The sequence below is a fragment of the Neodiprion virginianus genome, chromosome 7 (assembly GCF_021901495.1).
Source record: "Neodiprion virginianus isolate iyNeoVirg1 chromosome 7, iyNeoVirg1.1, whole genome shotgun sequence".
Taxonomy (NCBI): domain Eukaryota; kingdom Metazoa; phylum Arthropoda; class Insecta; order Hymenoptera; family Diprionidae; genus Neodiprion; species Neodiprion virginianus.
In genome coordinates this window covers 22,802-40,363 of record NC_060883.1, presented here as the reverse complement: position 1 = coordinate 40,363, position 17,562 = coordinate 22,802, and the positions used below count along the sequence as shown (strand labels likewise).

At 43.2% G+C, this 17,562-nt stretch overlaps 4 protein-coding genes across 8 annotated transcripts; 2 read left to right on the top strand and 2 right to left on the bottom strand.

The window, feature by feature from the left end:
• Window positions 1-75: 75 nt before the first annotated feature.
• Window positions 76-2,520, top strand: LOC124309199 (pre-mRNA-splicing factor ISY1 homolog). The gene is made up of 4 exons (XM_046772589.1): window positions 76-974; window positions 1,050-1,072; window positions 1,174-1,492; window positions 2,012-2,520. Exons 1-4 carry the CDS (start codon window positions 972-974, stop codon window positions 2,384-2,386), a joined length of 720 nt encoding a protein of 239 aa, XP_046628545.1. The 5' UTR covers window positions 76-971; the 3' UTR covers window positions 2,387-2,520.
• A 157-nt stretch (window positions 2,521-2,677) lies between these two features.
• On the bottom strand, window positions 2,678-7,383 carry LOC124309188 (synaptotagmin-14). 2 transcript variants are annotated; one of them, XM_046772563.1, is made up of 8 exons: window positions 7,144-7,383; window positions 6,688-6,876; window positions 6,290-6,424; window positions 6,084-6,145; window positions 5,664-5,861; window positions 5,202-5,528; window positions 4,602-4,958; window positions 2,678-4,491 (listed from the first exon to the last, which is right to left on the bottom strand). In XM_046772563.1, exons 1-8 carry the CDS (start codon window positions 7,175-7,177, stop codon window positions 4,270-4,272), a joined length of 1,524 nt encoding a protein of 507 aa, XP_046628519.1. In that variant the 5' UTR covers window positions 7,178-7,383; the 3' UTR covers window positions 2,678-4,269. The 2 variants fall into 2 exon arrangements, with proteins under 2 accessions (XP_046628519.1, XP_046628520.1); XM_046772564.1 differs by lacking the exon at window positions 6,688-6,876.
• Window positions 7,384-8,233: 850 nt separating this feature from the next.
• Window positions 8,234-13,482, top strand: LOC124309185 (splicing factor 3B subunit 2). 2 transcript variants are annotated; one of them, XM_046772557.1, is made up of 4 exons: window positions 8,234-8,363; window positions 8,459-8,643; window positions 9,540-11,951; window positions 12,214-13,482. In XM_046772557.1, the coding sequence occupies exons 2-4, from the start codon at window positions 8,620-8,622 to the stop codon at window positions 12,280-12,282; spliced, it is 2,505 nt and encodes an 834-aa protein (XP_046628513.1). In that variant the 5' UTR covers window positions 8,234-8,363; window positions 8,459-8,619; the 3' UTR covers window positions 12,283-13,482. The 2 variants fall into 2 exon arrangements, with proteins under 2 accessions (XP_046628513.1, XP_046628515.1); XM_046772559.1 differs by lacking the exon at window positions 8,234-8,363 and having other exon boundaries at window positions 8,450-8,643.
• On the bottom strand, window positions 12,969-17,540 carry LOC124309184 (GPI ethanolamine phosphate transferase 1). Of its 3 annotated transcripts, XM_046772554.1 has the most exons (9): window positions 17,285-17,540; window positions 16,573-16,810; window positions 16,211-16,431; window positions 15,920-16,139; window positions 15,376-15,661; window positions 14,678-15,122; window positions 14,275-14,599; window positions 13,647-14,073; window positions 12,969-13,482 (listed from the first exon to the last, which is right to left on the bottom strand). In XM_046772554.1, exons 2-9 carry the CDS (start codon window positions 16,776-16,778, stop codon window positions 13,072-13,074), a joined length of 2,541 nt encoding a protein of 846 aa, XP_046628510.1. In that variant the 5' UTR covers window positions 16,779-16,810; window positions 17,285-17,540; the 3' UTR covers window positions 12,969-13,071. The 3 variants fall into 3 exon arrangements, with proteins under 3 accessions (XP_046628510.1, XP_046628511.1, XP_046628512.1); XM_046772555.1 differs by having other exon boundaries at window positions 14,275-14,593; window positions 16,573-17,536; XM_046772556.1 differs by having other exon boundaries at window positions 13,671-14,073; window positions 16,573-17,534.
• Between the last annotated feature and the right edge of the window lie 22 nt (window positions 17,541-17,562).

Genomic DNA, 17,562 nt, shown 5'->3' with positions numbered 1-17,562 from the left:
GTGGGGGGGGGGGCAATCTTCCGTGTGTGCGCGCGCGCGTCTTATTACATGCGCGATGATGCGCGGGCCGTGGGACGTGCGAACCAACCTCGGCGGTCCAGGATCCGCGTGTTCCTTTTCACGTCCAGCATTCCTATATTCAGTTTGTGTGTATACCACGGAGTATTCTACTCCGTGGTTTATACCCACGGTCTTATATACAGGTCTGGAAACCTATGCTGGAAACTCGTTCAAAAAATGGTGGAGGTGTCCTCTTATTGAAGCACCGGCCGTTTCGCCTAGTGACGACGAGTGTCGCTGCTATCGAGGGATTCAGGCTGTGTGAGAGATACGGAAAAAGGTTTCAAAACCACGGACAGTCACCAAACTGTTTCCATCTCTCTCGCACAGCCTCAATCCCTCTATCGCAGCGACAGTCGTGGTCACTAGGCGAAACGGCCGGTGCTTCAATAAGAGGACATACCCCCACCACCAGAGTTTCCAGACCCTGTATGTAAGACCGTGTTTATACCCGTCAACCGAATATCACTGGCCGTCGACCACCGTCGTCGTCGCCGTTAACTTTAGTTTTGGATCTTGTTCGACTTTCGTCGATCTGATTTGTTGTTCCGAGTCGTTTCGGAGTTAGTTTTTTAGTGCATCGTGCATCGGTCCGATCTGCATTAATGTTTCACACAACACGGAACGTAACAAATACCCCACAAGAAACCTTAACCGGGCCTGTAGCGGGATTCCGTAACTCTCTAGTGACGATTATCGCTATCGTTAACGCCTCCTATCGACAATTGTCGCTAGTGGTGATTCTGACCTAACCTGTCCAGCGATCCACTATCGCGTTGTTGATAACGTCGCTTTGGCAAATATGCTACGTACGGATCGCATCGTGTTATGATATGGGCCGATGTGCTGAACGACGTCGATTTCATTGAATAAGTAGATCGTCTGAATCCCTCCGCTTGCTCTCCATCGATATGGTTCGTAACACTTTCATTGAAATAATATGTCCGTTATTGACGTATGAATACACGCTATCCATTACTTTCTTACAGGCACGAAATGCGGAGAAGGCTATGTAAGTAAAAAATTCGCTGACAATGATTGTTCTTCTTATTTGCACATTTGTATGATTTTACATTTTAAAATCCTACCTGGCTAAACCTGTTTCTTCTTCAGGACAACCCTCGCAAGATGGCGAGCGGCTCAAAGTGGCGAAGGTATCAGAAAAGAGCAAGAAAGAAGACCTTACCTCGCCTCGGAATGTAGAGATTTGCGCAAGGCTGAGAAATGGCGGATGCAAATCATTAGGGAGGTTGCTAAGAAAGTGGCTCAAATTCAAAATGCCGGCCTCGGTGAATTTCGTATAAGGGATTTGAATGATGAGATCAATAAATTGCTGCGAGAGAAGCGACACTGGGAGGCACAAATTAAAGAACTCGGAGGTCCGGATTATTCGCGAGTTGGTCCGCGGATGTTGGACCACGAAGGTCGGGAGGTAAGCACTGTGGTATAAAAGTGCACTAACAATAATCAATTTTCGTTTTGAATCTATTATTTTTTCGCAATTAATCGAGTGTAATCGATATTTTTCAAAACTCGATTAAGCGACCGATTCAATTATTTTCCTACATGACTGAATTTTCTTCTTTACTCCCATGAATGATACAATACAATATCAATTCATATGATTAAAGTGTTAGATACTATCATTGTCTTACTTACCAACCGTGGCTATCTATTTTATATCACAAGTGAAAGATAAGTGAATATTTTTAACTGAAACTCTAAACTAACGAAAAAACTTTTCTGCCATCAAGACTACATAATGAAATTTACACAACTTCGGTTACGTATGTTCCGTTTAAAAAAAATATGAAACATTCGACTAACCGATTAATTTTTACTGATCAAATCGAATTGCGCTCAAATTATTTTTAGCTCAGTGGGCATTGCTATTGTGTAGAAACAATTTGTTTTTTTGGCACGTTATGAAATATGTGAATGATTTCCGTAGGTGCCTGGCAATCGCGGATATAAGTATTTTGGCGCGGCTAAGGAACTCCCCGGGGTTCGCGAGTTATTTGAACAGGAGCCACCACCCCCACCAAGGAAAACACGTGCCGAGCTGATGAAGGACATCGATGCAGATTATTATGGGTATAGGGATGACGATGACGGTATTCTGCTACCACTGGAACAACGAGCGGAGAAGGAAGCTAGGGAAAAGGTGCAAAAGGAATGGCAGGATGTTAAGAGCAACAACAAATTAAATGCCAAAGACGATGAGGTGGAACCGACATCTCAGAGGAATATACCATCACAGGCGGACATACAGGAAGCATTGCTTGCGCGAAAAAAACAAGAACTAATAGAAAAATATGCGGTTTGATCATTTCTTTTATTACAAGCCTACGGAAATATTAACAATTGCCAATTTCCTTATTCTCATCGATGTTGTGGCATTGCCATTTTCGATGTAATAATCAATCTGGAGTAAACTTTTATAAAACGCGATTTGAACAACGATTCAATTCATTGCGACACCTCATAAAACTGATAAGGTAATATATATGATATTTTGTGCAGTAGACAATTGATTAGATTTCATTGGTTAAAAATACATGCAAGCTACAGAATCTCTTGACAGGTATTAGACAAAGTGCAATTTTTTTGCATACGTCCAGATGTTACAATATCATCTGCTCTACCGCGACCTCTATGTTCCAGAAACGCTCGTAACATCGTTAAATCTGAAATCTTGTATCAGCTATACCAGTGCTATCTGCTTAGTATTTATAGTGTTTATCGTACAAGTGAGTTACTAATGTGTCAAAACTTATCAGGTTAAATTTCGCATAGAAGATCTTCCACATGATGTAACTGATTTTTTCTTTTTCTTTCAATGACCTGGCGTAAATTTGTATCCGGTACTGTGAATAAAATAGCTACTTCTTGCAAATATTACAGATAGCGTATGCGTGTAATAGGGTGGTTCTTAAAAAGGTCATTTTTTATTTTCCACCAGGTCGACCCCCAAATTCGCTTAAAATAATTCACAAATGATTACCTAATTATTTCAGATTTTCATCTCAACTTTATCCCTTGCTCGCAAGAGGGTGGAGTTCCCCATCTAACCCTTTCAGGGGCAGGCCTGGACATTTGCAAAAACGACATATATACATCATAACTATGTCGTTTTTGCGACTGTTCGGGGCTATCCCCCTATCACCTACATTGAATCTACCGAACAGATTTCGAAAAAATTTTTGTATAGGAGGGTTTCTGGGGTCACTGATTACGAATCTGTAATCAAAATATCAAAATTCCACCATGGCGGACCAAAGTACTAAAAGTCATTCGATGAGCCATATTGGATCCACCATTTTGAATTTTTAAATTTTGAGTTAAAATTCGTTATCAGTGACCAATGAAATCACCCTATACCAAGTTTTATCGACATCCGTTTGGTAGATTTGATGTGCCCCTGAAAAGGTTAAATGGGGAAATCAAACCTCTTGCAGGTACGGGTTAGAGTTGCTATGAAAATCCTGTAAAAGATGAGGGAATTATTTTTAAATTATTTGGAATCGGTTTGGGGAGTGAGCCGCTCGACAATCAAAAATGACCTTAACGAACACCCTAGCACGTATCTTTGATTATCGGACACATTGAATGCAGCAGGTTACGAATAAAAATTTTACATTATTTCACATATAATTTTCGAAATAGACGAAATTTCAAGCAGCATAGCGGTATAAAACAATCCTTAATAACAAATTAATGTACAACATTTAGATTGCTTAAATAGTGATCTTTAAATACGTGGTGTACTATCTGAGTGACTAGGAGGCACAAATAAATAGAAACAGCCGAGCACACGCCGTAGCTATCAATGGCTTGGAATTTTGGAATGTGTAACTTTCTGTAAGTAGAATTCATAGAGTAGTTGTAGGTAGAATGTCATAAAAATTACCAACGGTATACATCCAAGATGGAATCAGGAACCAACTGAGACTACCATTATTTTGTGTCTTCCGTGTGCAAGTGTATAATACGAAAATTAGGCTCTCAAACGTGTACACGAGTTTAAGTCATTAGTATTATAGCATTATTCCTGCATCGACTTTGTAGTCGTCCGTCAGTCGCCTGCCTAAAGAAAAAAAAAAAAAAAAAAAGAACCGGCACACGGCAGTGTATAATTACTATTTGATGTGAGAAACAATACGGCCCGAATCGTCGTATACCTATGATCCCTAGAATTCGTGATTTTGCTCAAGGTCGTAACAAGGCGTGCCATCGCTGTACTTGAGCATTGAATGTTGCTTGACGAGCAATTCGCATGTCGTTCCAGTGTTGCAATTCTTCCGGTCCCGAGCTGTTTAGTCCCAGGCAAAGCCAACCTATCATCTCACGTCCCTTTCGTCCCATGCCGCCTCTGCGACGATTGTAGACGGATAAAAAGAGAGTTACGTCCCCCAATTGAAACAAGGCAACCTGTGGGCGAATGTATTTGAATATGGAACAGCGATTTACTGAAATGCATTTCATATAGGCAGTGAATGCTATGAACTGTTGAGCTTTTGAGGCAGGCACAAAATAACTACCTGAAATACAAATGTTTCCTTGTAAAGTGGATTGGGTTGCGCCCGTTTAATACCGGTTTTCGATCGACCCAATTCACAAGCGTTGCTGTCCACCAGAGCCAGTTTGACATAAGTGTCCGGCGGTCTAGCGTCATTGCCGCCGCCCCCTCGAAAATGCGACCCCTTGATTATTTCCACAGATAATCGTCCAGTCGTCCCGTTGTAGGCGAGACCAAGTAAGATCTCCGCTATGCTTCCACCTCTCATTCCGTTACCGTAAAGCGGTACCAAGGGCGGGGTAATGTACGATCGAACAGATTGTTGCGAACCCATGGAATCGCTGCGGGTCAAGCTACCACTTGTTCCCCAATCCTGAACCTATTTACGATTGTAAAAATATATATTTTTTTTTTCATACTGTTTCATTTATCCAATAATTACTTGTCTGCAATGTAATGCAAAATTAGCATTTCTACTGAAGGGTTTCTTTCGAGTTTCCATCCCCTTGCCGATAGTCAGCTATATTGTACATGTACGTACGTGGGTATGTACATACATAGCCAGCTTTGTCATATCACATGAGTAATGTGGTATAAACATCAGATAAAAGTAAATTTTTACCGTGGATAAAGATTGGGGTGGGCGTTGCAAGGGTAGCCACAGTGTGGTTTCCAATTGCAGATTTATTTGGTCAAAAGAAACCCTTGCCTCTCCAAGCAATCTCTCCCTCCGTATACGCCCAGTCCACCAGTACACCCTCAGCCTGACACCCATCCCATTCACGTCTTCAGGATTAACACGATGTAGCAGAAAGCTTTCCATGTATTGCGGCGTAGTCCCTTGACGGACTCTTGTTTTGCGTCTCTGTTTCTTAGATGGCAACAAAACCAAACGAACCTGACTACCACCTATCATATTCGGATAATTCCGTCCTTGCAGCACTTGAACCTGCAACAAACAATGCCACATTACCTTTAAACCAATATGATCCCATGAGGCAATCTGACTTTGTATATCTATTTTCTGATTATCGGATAATTGTCAGTGCCGTTACTAATGAGTGTCTTTATATGGCGAACAGACCGTCATTTCACGCATCGGCGCGTCGTATATCAACGCCACCTCCAAGCTGTGAATTTCCTCCGCTTGAATCGGTACAGGAGATTCCTTGTGATGATTCAAACATTGCTGCAGGTCTGCTTTATTTTCCTCTTCCCTTTTATCTTTAATGTCCATTTCTTCGGTTCCAATCACATTGGGGGTACCCACTTCAACTACACACTAAGAAATTTGATTATAATTCACAATATGTCGGTTAATGACTCATTCTCACCGATATTACGGTGTGTAAATTTCTGTGCATGATTTCCAACCTTGTTCCAATATTTTGACGATGTGCTAGAAAAAAATGGAAGTGCGAGACAAATTCCGACGCATGATTCTCGCGGAACTGTTTTACCCAATGTAGTGTAGGATATAATGTCAACCGAATATTGGGCATACCTGTTGCCGATCCAGAAGTGATTTCTCTTCTGTACCACCGCAGCTCAATACCTTTCCAACATCTGCGTTATTTTTTAAGGAATGAATATCGTGTCAAATATAATAAAAAGTGACTGATTCAATTTCTGTGTACACTTTGTACATGCAAAGGATGAACAGGTTTTTATAGAAACAGCAATTATTAGACAAGTTAGAACTTGACTTGCCTGTTGCCCCGGGACCATCTGCTGTTATGGCAAGGCTGTCACGTGAGAGATGAGATCCAAAATTAGGCTGACGCAATGCTTCCTCCTCAGATTCTGAACTTGTCTCCACATCCGAATGAAAATCCAATGTTTTGCCTGGGTCAAAATTGAGTTGCAGTACAGGTGTGGAAGTAATACTATTTTAATTTCAGTAATAACTTTTGACATCTCAATCATTCTATTGCCTATTAAATGATGGGAATAGTTTTTCCTTTCTGTAATACTTTGCATTGGTAATACATTTTTTTTATTTACTGCTCAACAATCAGACTCAATAATTGAGACAATCGGAGATGTGCGCAGCGCAAGAGAAAATCATAGAAAATCCATTTCAATGGTTGCTAAATTGTTTGAGTTACCAAGATTCGTGCTGAGTTGGGATGACGAGCTGTTATTAGACTGGCAAAAAGGTACGCACACGCCACCAAAGTAAGTAGCAGGTGGGGAAGATGTGAAACACCATTTCCGTGACAAGTAAAGGAAGAGAACCAGCAGGAGAGCCCCGAATCCTGCGACAGCACCGAGAAACGCCGCTGTCTCGACCGATACTGCAAAGGCAATGAGAATTACAGTTGTAATGCATGTATAGCTGATTACATTGCTTGTATGACGGTAAAACTGAAAGTTACATATCTGCGTGTGCATGTTACATTATAATTGAGCATGCTGATATCAGTCCATTCACTACGGTAAATTTTTGAAACAGTAACAAGGACCAAGAATTGTGGGTAGTTGATTGGGTTAGCGAGCGTTCCAGGAAATGTGGAAACGACTGTGTACGAATCTGGTGAAAAGCAAGACAACAGTGGACTCACCCGTCAGAAAATGGTCCGACCCAGCAAGAATCATACTCGCTCAATTCGTAATTCTATAATATGCTTTATACATTTATAAGGTAAAAAAATCTTCTGTAGGACAGAATTCATGGCTCGAGTAGCTAAGTCGTCAGGGTAGCGCTGTCGCGAAATACGGAAAACTTTTTATTTACAAACAACAGCGGTCCCGCCCCCTTAGCGACCCTGTGCGCCGGGCAACGCACACGATCACTGAATACTGATATTTATTACCATTGCACACCGCATACCTACCCTGTAAAAACGGACGCCGCAAGCGCGTGCGGTCCACCTGACGCAAATGTCAGGTTAGAGTTTAGTGCGATGTAAAATAGGTTTTGTCTTGATTATTGCTTTATTCGTTACTCTATACTATGCAGAGCAAGAAACAACGCAATTTCTGTTTTTATGTACTTTTAAACGATCGTATTCAACAGTTTCCTACTTGATTGATTTGAATTTTGAATTGACAGTTTTGAGCAATCTCAAAGCTACGGTTTCAGCCCGGTAGGGCGGCGCAGCGGTTTCAACTTAACTGTTGCGACCAGTTTGTCACAAGGTGAGTGTAATCTTGTGATTTGATTGGTGCCTCGTGAGCCCGCAGATTGGACCGTATGCGTATGTGACGTCGGTTAGCCACTCCCCGATAATTCTAGAATTTAGTTACTAGATCCGATCGCAGAATGTAAGCACAGTAGATGCAATCATGGTGCCGTCTCACGTAGGTACGTACGGATCGCCGGAATCCCATATGAATGAACGGAACGGGGTAGATTTAAATTTGTGCTATTCGGCTTCATTTGTCTGTTTGGATCATGATCTGTAGACGCAGGTCTGGAAACTCCGGCACTTTTTTGGGGTGGGGGGTGTGTAGTCTTTGGTGAAGGAAGATTTATTCAATCCCTGTTATGACCACCAGAGTCGTTGCGATCTAGAAGCTTTGGACACCCAACATGTTGACTGAGCAATATATCATCAGTCAACGCCTAACATGACGAATTCATCTCTGCAACCCTCCGTGTAACGTGCCCTTGTGTCAGCAGCAGTGTTACCGACGCTACAGCACGACTTCGAGAGGTGTAGATGAGGCAATTTTTTGAAGATTATTCGGCAAACGAGGAAGGCATTGGCACATGTCATCGGACTGGCGAATAGCCGTTCAGGAAAGAAGAAGAGGAAGAACGAAGAAGGCATAGGATTTCGTATGTAGAGGTTAGGAGTGTTAGGCATACAAATGACAGCGTGAATAGTTGGTGTTACGAGTAACTCGAATAAGCGACGATTATTACTTTACTAGGATAGGACTGGTTTTGCACTGAAATTTTGGTTGAATTTTACGAGAAATACTGCGAAATTGACCGTAATTCAGAAGCAGAGAGGTTCGACGAATGTAGGTGGCGACTTTGCTGTGGGCAGAGGTGTACATAGTACGTTTAAGGGTACGCATACACGTATAAAATGGATGGAGCACTTGGGAATGAGGTTAGTAATCCTTATGAAATTAACTCAATAATAACTTTTCATCCACCATACATCGCTTCTTACAGTAATGTCGTAATGTCTTTATATGAAGTGGTGAAAAATTCTAGTGTCGAGTCTGTCAATAATAACGTATTATCTACCGTTGACCGAAGGTTGCTGATATAGCCAGCCAGATAAATCGGATTTTGATGCTCGGTGCGACTAAGTGAGAGTTTTCGAGGGAAGGTTGGGTATAGAAATTTCCTGTCGATAATAGCTTGATCAATATTGTAAAACCCCTAAGAGAGACAATAAATGTAGGCTAGTGATGGCATTACCTCTGTGCCCAAGGTGACTGTTTGCTTGCTCCAAATCAATACCTGTGACTGGCTGTATTTAGCAATCTTCAATCAACGGAAGAGACGTAGCATTCTATTTGTTATCCTATTCCTTGGTTCGCACCTCGTGAAGAGATGTAGACACTGACTGTTTCAACATACTGCATTTCCGTAAATCTAGACTGACTTGAAACTGCTGCTAGTAGCTAGGCCAAACCAGTGACTAAAGCCTACAGTTATGAGTTCAATCATAGATTGGTTAAGAAACCAGTTTCAGCGATCCGCAACGACATGTAATGTCCCTTCACTGTGCTTCTTCTTTCTTCCCCGCTCTCGCACTTTCACAGGGCTTCTGTTCGAGGTCTTTCCACCTTGTCTTTTGACTTCAATGTTGAAGACTCTCTTGTTACCACTCAATCTTGATTAGGGTTAATTGGCAAAAGATCAGCGACATAAGTATAATTTACATGATATTAAAATCGGTTTATCTACTTGTGTACTTCGTGTTTTTTTTTCGTACAAAATTCCTGGTTTTGTGTTTCTGAGACATTAAATCAAGAGTGAAACTATATATTTCAGGCACAGGGACAGCAAATAATACTGGATCCTCGTCAGTTAAGGCAAATGGAACAGCAAGAGATTCAGAAACAGCTAGCAAGCGTTCCGTCTTCTGTCCATCATTCACACCCGACTATACCAAAATTGACTACCGTGGGAATGCCGTCGGTTGCCGTTGAAATACCACAAGCGTCGTTGCCCAGTCTTCTCAATTTAAAGATTGCACCTCCGATCGAGATGCAGCTCTCTGGAACTCCAGAGGAGCATGGTAATAAGGCCGAAGAGGAGCGTGATGGCGACAATGAGGACCTGTGCAAAGAAGGAAGAAATGGTGTATCCGACATAGTGAGCACGACCAAGCTTCCTGTTGCTTTGGAACAGGCGCTTGCATTGAAAACTGAGAGAGTCAAGGAGCTGGGCGGTGATCTGAACGATGACCACGATAACAGCGCTCACGGCCATGCAATGTTTCAAACATCACATCCATCTAACCCAGCTTCTGACTTACGCGACAACTTACTACCAGACTCGATTCTCTTGGAGGACTTACTTCCGGAACCAGACGCACCACGGGTTAGACAGGATGTGAGGGGAACCAAGAACCGCAAAAAGAAAAAGAAACGGAAGAAGAAGAGCAGCGATGAGAAGAATGAGGATGTAAACGAGACCAGGACGCCTGATGTCAAGGTCAGAAACATTGACGACCCGCAGATTGAGTACATCCAAGAGATCCCGAGTATCAATGACTTGGAACCAATGTATCGTCAATTTGCCAGAGTTTTTGACGCGTTCAAGCTGACGGAACCTGATGTTCGCGGTGGCACGGGCATAGGCCAAAATGCAACAAGTGATAAGATTGAGCCCATTGGCCAGTATCCACCATTGACAAACACATTGGCAGCGGGTCCACTTAGCAAAATCCCGCCTATTGACGACTTTGACGACGACCCATCCCAGCAGAATCAGCATAATCAGCAGGGCGGAGGCCAGGGCATCGGAGAAGGAGGCACACCGCGTCTTTCTAAACGCAAACTGAAGAGGCTAACGCGCCTGAGTGTGGCTGAACTGAAGCAACTCGTCGGGCGTCCAGATGTTGTAGAGATGCACGACGTCACAGCGCGGGACCCCAAACTTTTGGTGCAGCTAAAAGCTCATCGAAATACGGTACCTGTGCCAAGACACTGGTGCTTCAAGCGCAAGTACCTACAGGGTAAACGAGGCATCGAAAAGCCTCCTTTCGATTTGCCTGATTTTATCAAGCGTACCGGTATTACGGAAATGCGAGCGAGCCTTCAGGAACGGGATGACACACGCACCTTAAAGGCGAAAATGCGAGAACGGGCAAGGCCAAAACTTGGCAAAATAGACATTGACTACCAGAAACTTCATGACGCATTTTTCAAGTGGCAGACAAAGCCCCGTATGACTATACACGGCGATCTCTACTACGAAGGTAAGGAATTCGAAACGAGACTGAAGGAAAAGAAGCCCGGTGAATTATCCGACGAGTTACGAACAGCTCTGGGAATGCCGGTTGGTCCGAACTGTCATAAGGTACCGCCACCTTGGTTGATCGCTATGCAACGTTATGGCCCTCCGCCGAGTTATCCAAACCTCAAGATTCCTGGTCTGAACGCGCCTATACCCGAGGGATGCGCATTCGGTTATCACGCTGGCGGATGGGGTAAGCCACCCGTCGACGAGACGGGCCGCCCGTTGTACGGAGACGTATTCGGTGTTGCCAGGGCGCCAGGGGTCGATGCGATGGACGAAGAAGTTGATCGCGGTATGTGGGGTGAGCCGGAATCAGAGTCGTCGGGTGAGGACGAAGACGAGGACGACGCCGAGGACGGTAACGAAGGTGACGGGATTGAAGGAAAAGAGGGCGATGCCGGAGATGCAAGTGGCTTGGTTACACCCGGTGCCGAAGGCTTAGTCACACCGAGCGGTATTGCGTCAATTCCGGCGGGGTTAGAAACACCCGAAACCATTGAGCTCAGAAAGAAGAAGATTGAGAGCGAAATGGAGGGCGGGGACACGCCTGCGCTATACCAAGTTTTGCAGGAGCGTCGCGCAGAGGGACTTGGGGCAAGCATGATGGGAAGTACCCATGTGTACGATATGACTGGTGCAGTCGGAGGTCAGGCACCCCCCTCCGTCATCGCAGCTGCTCGTAGATCTGGGGCAGTTGGAACAAGCGCATCGGGTGCCGGCGGAGGTGGTCTAGGAACAGCGGGTGTCGGCGGTAGTACATCTGCCGAAGGTAAAGGTGACAGGGACGCAGCTGTTGAATTGGCGCTTGATCCAAGCGAGCTGGACCTTGATTCAGAGGCAATGGCTTCACGTTACGAAGAGACGATGAGATCGCGCCAGGCTCACCTGCGACGCGAGGACTTGTCCGATATGCTTCAAGATCATGTACAAAGGCAAAAGGTGATATTCTGAATTTTTATTAGAAATTATTGTAAATCACAAATTATTGTCATTTTACTGTACCGGGAGATTATTTATTCGATCTATTACGATAATTTGCGTTGCCAGTGCTGTCCTTCCAGTTATAAGCCAATTGCACGTGTTGTGTAACCAACACAAATAAGCGTACCCTTTTAAAGATAATCGCCAAGTATACTCAGTCGCGGTGCATACGTTACTTTCAAGTGACTCAAAGCTCACACCTAATACGTTATTGTTGCAGAGCAAGAGAAAACGTCAGCAGAATCAGGAGACCAAAGCATCCAAGAAGTACAAGGAATTCAAGTTCTAATTGAAACCTGTCTCGTCAACGTATCCCCTAATCATATTCCAAAATTGTTCATGTGTCTACCGTATGTATGTCATTCAAGTGATTCAATACTTTCACATTATATACGAACTCTATCTGAATTATAAAATGAATGTGATCATTTATATCACTTTGCCCACCATTACGTGTGCTACATTATAATTGGCCAAAACTGTATGCATACACCCGGTATGTCCCCGTACGCCATTCGGCTTGTGCAGGGCAAGAGAGGCAATAGATTTGTGAAAGTGATTGGGCGCCCGCAGCCTGGCTTAGGATGTTCAATAGAAATCCGCGCGAATGCATAAAAAACAAGGAAAACTGCAGAATACCTTACCCAGATGTAGCTGGGCCGAGTTCAAACCTCAGCTTGCTGACTCAGCCCCCGACTGACAATTGTTAAGAGTTTTCGCGCGGGTCCTCATAGTCGTGCTGGGGATTTGAACTCAATTCCTCCCGATTCACAGTCTCACACACCTGTGCGCGACACTACTCCGGCCGGTAGTACATACATACATCATACGTAATTTTATACAGTTGTGTAAAATCCCCTTTTTCACCACGAAGAATTACTGAATTTCATGCAACAACAACAGTGCAGGGGTTTAAGACCGATGTGGTTCGAGCTTGTGCGTAATTTAAAACTAGCTAAAAAATAACGCAGGTTGTACTGAAATACGTATCTCTAATATTATATTATCAATACAATAATACTTTGGTTGGTGCACTTGTATGTACTGCATACTGTACTGTAACATGACATTATGAATCCTATACATGTTGCTTAATCTGAGAATGGTCGATTTTCCACACACTATACGTCATCAGGAGACGCGAAATATGATAAAGAAGTAGCATCAGACAAGGTAACGTCATTGCGATTACAAATCTGCTAATCGCACTACCAATGTCCATCCAGCTACCTCGGGGTGTAACCGTATGCATGACTTGCAGTGTTAGACAATCGGCAAGGAGGATTGTCGTCATGAAAAGGTTCGACGGTGCAAGGGTCCTGATACCACACCCAACAACCAATAGTGGAATGCTGGTCTTCAGGACGATCAGAGTACACATGGTGAATGGCGAGAATACTGTAAGAAAATGTCTTGTCCATGTTGGGTCGAACGAACTAATGCTTGCTATGTTTCCAGTACCAAAGAACCCCAGTAGCACGTACAGCATCTGAGTCCGAATGAATAATAACATAACATGTAAGAAAAAAGAGTATCTAAAGTTCCGACATATCTTGCATGCACAATCTGATAGGTGCAGATAGTGCTTGAGCTGAAAATAAGATTACCAATGATGTGTACAAAGCTTGAAGCAACTTTAAATTTTACTCGCACCTCATACAGCAGGTAAAAGGATACAAAAAATCCAGCCACCAAAAAGTCTTTCACGCTGATGGTTTCCTTCTTCTTGAATCCCCACATTTTACAACGTTTGTCAGTAGTCATAGGCCAACAAAGAAGATGACCCGTCAACGCGATAAGAAAGAGTGGCTCATACGATACGGAGAGTAAGGCAAGGGTTGGTAAAAATGCCAAACTTACTCCAAATATTCTACCCTTGACTTCAACCGGATAAGCGCATATGCACAACGGCGTAGAGATTAATATTAGCCAGGACAAGAGGCTTCGACCATCCACGAGTCCCGAAGATATTAAGGCTGTTGTTGTAAGTCTTACACCTTCCACGGCCTTCAGAGAAATATTCATGTGACGATCGTCGGCGGTAATCACTGTCATTCCTCCAATAACCAAGGCCAGCAAGCTGTTGAAGAAATACTTGCATTACTTTCATGACACATGGTCACGTGCGTCATATACCATAAGTCGGTACGTAATGTAATACTTGAAACATTACATTACCATTTAATGCTCAAAGTGGATAAGGTAAAATTCTTGCTCATCTTTCTATGACTATCAGACAGGACAAAGATCAAGCAAAGGGAATTGTCTGACAGATTCTTACACGAGATGTGTCTGTGTGTCGGGGCCTACGGTCGGTAGTAGCGGAAAGGCGGCCAAAACGATTGTTGTCCAGGGAAGAAAACGATCCGCGTCCTTGAAGAGAACACCCTGTATCGCGCACATACACAGAGTCGCTGCTCCGAATATCCACCTCATCGTTAATCCAAAGGACATAATCGACGTCAAAGAAATCGTACAACCTATCCAATACCATCCGCCACGGAACGATGGACAAGGGTTAGCGCTGAAACTTCGAGTGGCAAGCCATGAAGAAAGCAGTGCCAATAATGCATACCCTTGCAAACGCCATCCACTTGTACCTAAAACTTTCGATTATTTGACAAACTTGTCCGCTGCAAAAGTGCTGTAAAAAATTCGGCAGTCAAGTAACTAGGGCCGCTTACCTCTGTGCACAATAAAGAGAAGGATTGAGGTGCACACGAACAGGACATCCCAGAGTAATACCAATTTTGGGCGATTCTCATCGAGCGAGATGTTAGTGATTTTGAGAAAGAGCAGCATGATCCATCCCAGCCATGAAATTGTCAAATAAAACATGAGCCGACCTCTGTGATACTCGCGAAAATAAACAAGAGATTCCTTGGCAAGCGACATTAGTCCTTTTCCTTCGTTTATCGCTTCCATTGTCTTGCCAGCTGTCAAGAGATACTCGGCTCGGTGAATTCCCTGAGAAAGACTTGTTTCCCTTAGGTGTGGCTCGCTATCGGATCCGTGACTGAGCACTCGGTTTCCCCTCACCTGGTGTTTCAGTTGTTTGAGATTGGCTATTAAAGCACCCGCTGTATACGCTGCATTCTCATCTCTCAGATACTTCATGGGTAAAACACCCTATGGAAGAAATTGAACATTGGTCCTCAAAGTGCTCTCTCTTTTGATACCTAACTTGCACCACTTGCATTTTCTTCGTACACCAGATCGCAAGAACATCGGTCCTCAAAGTACTTTCTCTTTTAGTTTCTAACTACCAACACTTGCACGATTTTCTTACATCAGATCGCAAGAACTCATCAACAGTGCACAAGGGTAATGAAAAATATCTCATTCCCCTCGCGCACATAATATTAATAAGATAAAGATCAACCTCGTTGTTGACCGGAATTGGAATTCCTAGTAGAGATGATATTAATGGCGCGATGTCTGCCTGTTCCACGTCTACTTGTTTCTTGAGTGAATTTACACCGGAACCCCAGACAACTAGAGGGGTTTCGGTCTCGTCCAGAGAACCGCTTCCGTGAGAACCCCAGTCTGTCATTCCATGATCAGATGTAAAAACATACGCCGTGCGATTGTCACCATAGTGCTCTTCGACCGTCCGAACAAGTCTCTCAATCTCCCGATCGACATAAGTCACACATCCACGATACTCCCTAAAATATTACACGCAGGTTCACAGGTCAGACAGAGGCACAGCTGTACTATATTGTTTCAAATAAACAATCGTTCTGATTATGACTCTATAGTACTCTACTGATCCTGAAACATGAGCTCGAAAAGTATTCCACGAATACAAATGTGAGGACGACCCTGCATAATATAAATTGCGTTTAACACATTGATGGAGTTCCAATGTAGTAATCGTATTAAATACAAGGAATCATGTTATTTTAGATGGGATGGATCATTACCTGGAATATGGTTTATTTGCATGGCCAGCTGTATCACAACCAAGAAGATGGAGAAATAAGATGATGCGATCCAAATATTTAGTCTCTGGTTCGTTATCCGTTAACCATTGGTAAACCTCTTTAAATACCCATGAATCTAAACGAATTATGCCTTCCGAATTTCCATCAAAATCCTGCCAGTTGGCAGGATAGCTTTTCCCCTGCACTTTATCTCCACTTCCTGCCAGTCAAAAGAAACTTCAGGGTTTCAGGTCAGAGTAGAAACTAGTATATATCCGATATGCTGCTAACCTTTGACAAACATAGGTATGATGTCGGGGCTACCCCAAGCCCATGTTTGGTGGCTCCGATTAAACACAGAATCAAAGTCCACAGGGTTCTCTTTCCAACCCTTAAAGAGTGCACTAGGATCCTCATACAAACCAGCAGCGAGCGCCACGTGCCCAGGTCGAGATTCTGTTGGCATTCTGGTCCTCGAAACTCCCCATGTACCTCGTTCAGTCATTATCCTACTGTGGTTTCTCTTGTTTATTTACTTATTTCACCGCATTCCATTTTCTTTAGTAATATACCCATGCACATCTCTGAATAGTTGCTGTAAACTTGTGGAAGAATTGAACAGAGAAGGAAGGGTAAACTGTGAATATAATTACATCAGGTATGGCGGTGGGTCCTCGATAAAGGTACGGAATCTCAGCCCGTCGGCTACAAATAATACCAATCTCTTTGCCGGCGGAGCCGAAGGCAATTGTATTGGCGGTAGACCTTTCAGCACGGGTGAATGAAAATTGACATCCAAAACGCCCCAGAGGATGGCCACGTGCATAAGAGATCCCCAAATCCAAAATAAATATCCCATAGTTAATCTGGCTGAAGGTCTTCTCTAGATTTCTATTACATTTGAATATAAAAATTCATTAATGAATTCAAGGTCATGCATGCCTTAGGTGACAAAACTCTGTGAAATCTCGTGCTTCTAAGTTTATGTACGAGTCCCGTCAACGTCTTTCAAATAATCCATCTCAGCCTTGCTATCTCGGACTTTGCTCTTCTCGTATCTTCGGCACAATGAAATTCACGTTTGCATAAGTTATAAAATATGAATTTCTACTTCTCTTGTTTTCTAATCCTGTGTAATTGACCGTCGGGTTGACAATACTGTGAAATTCTGAGGAAACTGTTAAAGAGCATACGTCAGGTGCGCAAGCACCCAATAATTGTTTCCTATTTTTTCTTCTCTTTTTTTACGGTATGGCTATTTCCATCAATTTGATTTTATTGGCTGATCGAATCGAAACAAGTTCAAATTTTCATTTGCTCGTCAGGTTCCTCGGGCCGATCGGGGCCGAAAGTGAATTATCATACCAACGCGTGTTTGAGGTTACGCTGGTTTAAGATAGGTTATTGACAGTTTCCTTCGATTGAAAAGGACGCAATGCACAAGAAGAATTCGAAATGTGCTGTTTTTTCGCATAGAAAATGTGAACATTAATTAGAATGTCACTAGTATCGTATGTGTACAATCGATATATGCATGCACATATACGTCGCCCGCTCCGACTTCCTGAGAGATTAACCACTCATACGAATGGGTGTAGTGAAAACCCCTGATTGTACTTTCTCATATACGCACGCACACATTC

What these genes read in the sequence shown, in the direction of transcription:
- LOC124309184 (XM_046772554.1), bottom strand. Translation starts at nt 16,778, where the DNA reads ATGGGATATTTATTTTGGATTTGGGGATCTCTTATGCACGTGGCCATC. An exon ending in GACCCACCGCCATACCTGAT is followed by an intron (nt 16,432 to 16,572) that starts GTAATTATATTC and finishes GAGAAACCACAG; the next exon opens with TAGGATAATGACTGAACGAG. An exon ending in GACACACAGACACATCTCGT is followed by an intron (nt 14,074 to 14,274) that starts GTAAGAATCTGT and finishes TTTCTTCAACAG; the next exon opens with CTTGCTGGCCTTGGTTATTG.
- LOC124309199 (XM_046772589.1), top strand. An exon ending in CGAAATGCGGAGAAGGCTAT is followed by an intron (nt 1,073 to 1,173) that starts GTAAGTAAAAAA and finishes TTTCTTCTTCAG; the next exon opens with GACAACCCTCGCAAGATGGC. An exon ending in TGGACCACGAAGGTCGGGAG is followed by an intron (nt 1,493 to 2,011) that starts GTAAGCACTGTG and finishes TGATTTCCGTAG; the next exon opens with GTGCCTGGCAATCGCGGATA.
- LOC124309185 (XM_046772557.1), top strand. Translation starts at nt 8,620, where the DNA reads ATGGATGGAGCACTTGGGAATGAG. An exon ending in ATGGAGCACTTGGGAATGAG is followed by an intron (nt 8,644 to 9,539) that starts GTTAGTAATCCT and finishes TATATATTTCAG; the next exon opens with GCACAGGGACAGCAAATAAT. An exon ending in ATCATGTACAAAGGCAAAAG is followed by an intron (nt 11,952 to 12,213) that starts GTGATATTCTGA and finishes TTATTGTTGCAG; the next exon opens with AGCAAGAGAAAACGTCAGCA.
- LOC124309188 (XM_046772563.1), bottom strand. Translation starts at nt 7,177, where the DNA reads ATGATTCTTGCTGGGTCGGACCATTTTCTGACGG. An exon ending in AGATGGTCCCGGGGCAACAG is followed by an intron (nt 6,146 to 6,289) that starts GCAAGTCAAGTT and finishes AAAATAACGCAG; the next exon opens with ATGTTGGAAAGGTATTGAGC. An exon ending in CACTTCTGGATCGGCAACAG is followed by an intron (nt 5,862 to 6,083) that starts GTATGCCCAATA and finishes CAAATTTCTTAG; the next exon opens with TGTGTAGTTGAAGTGGGTAC.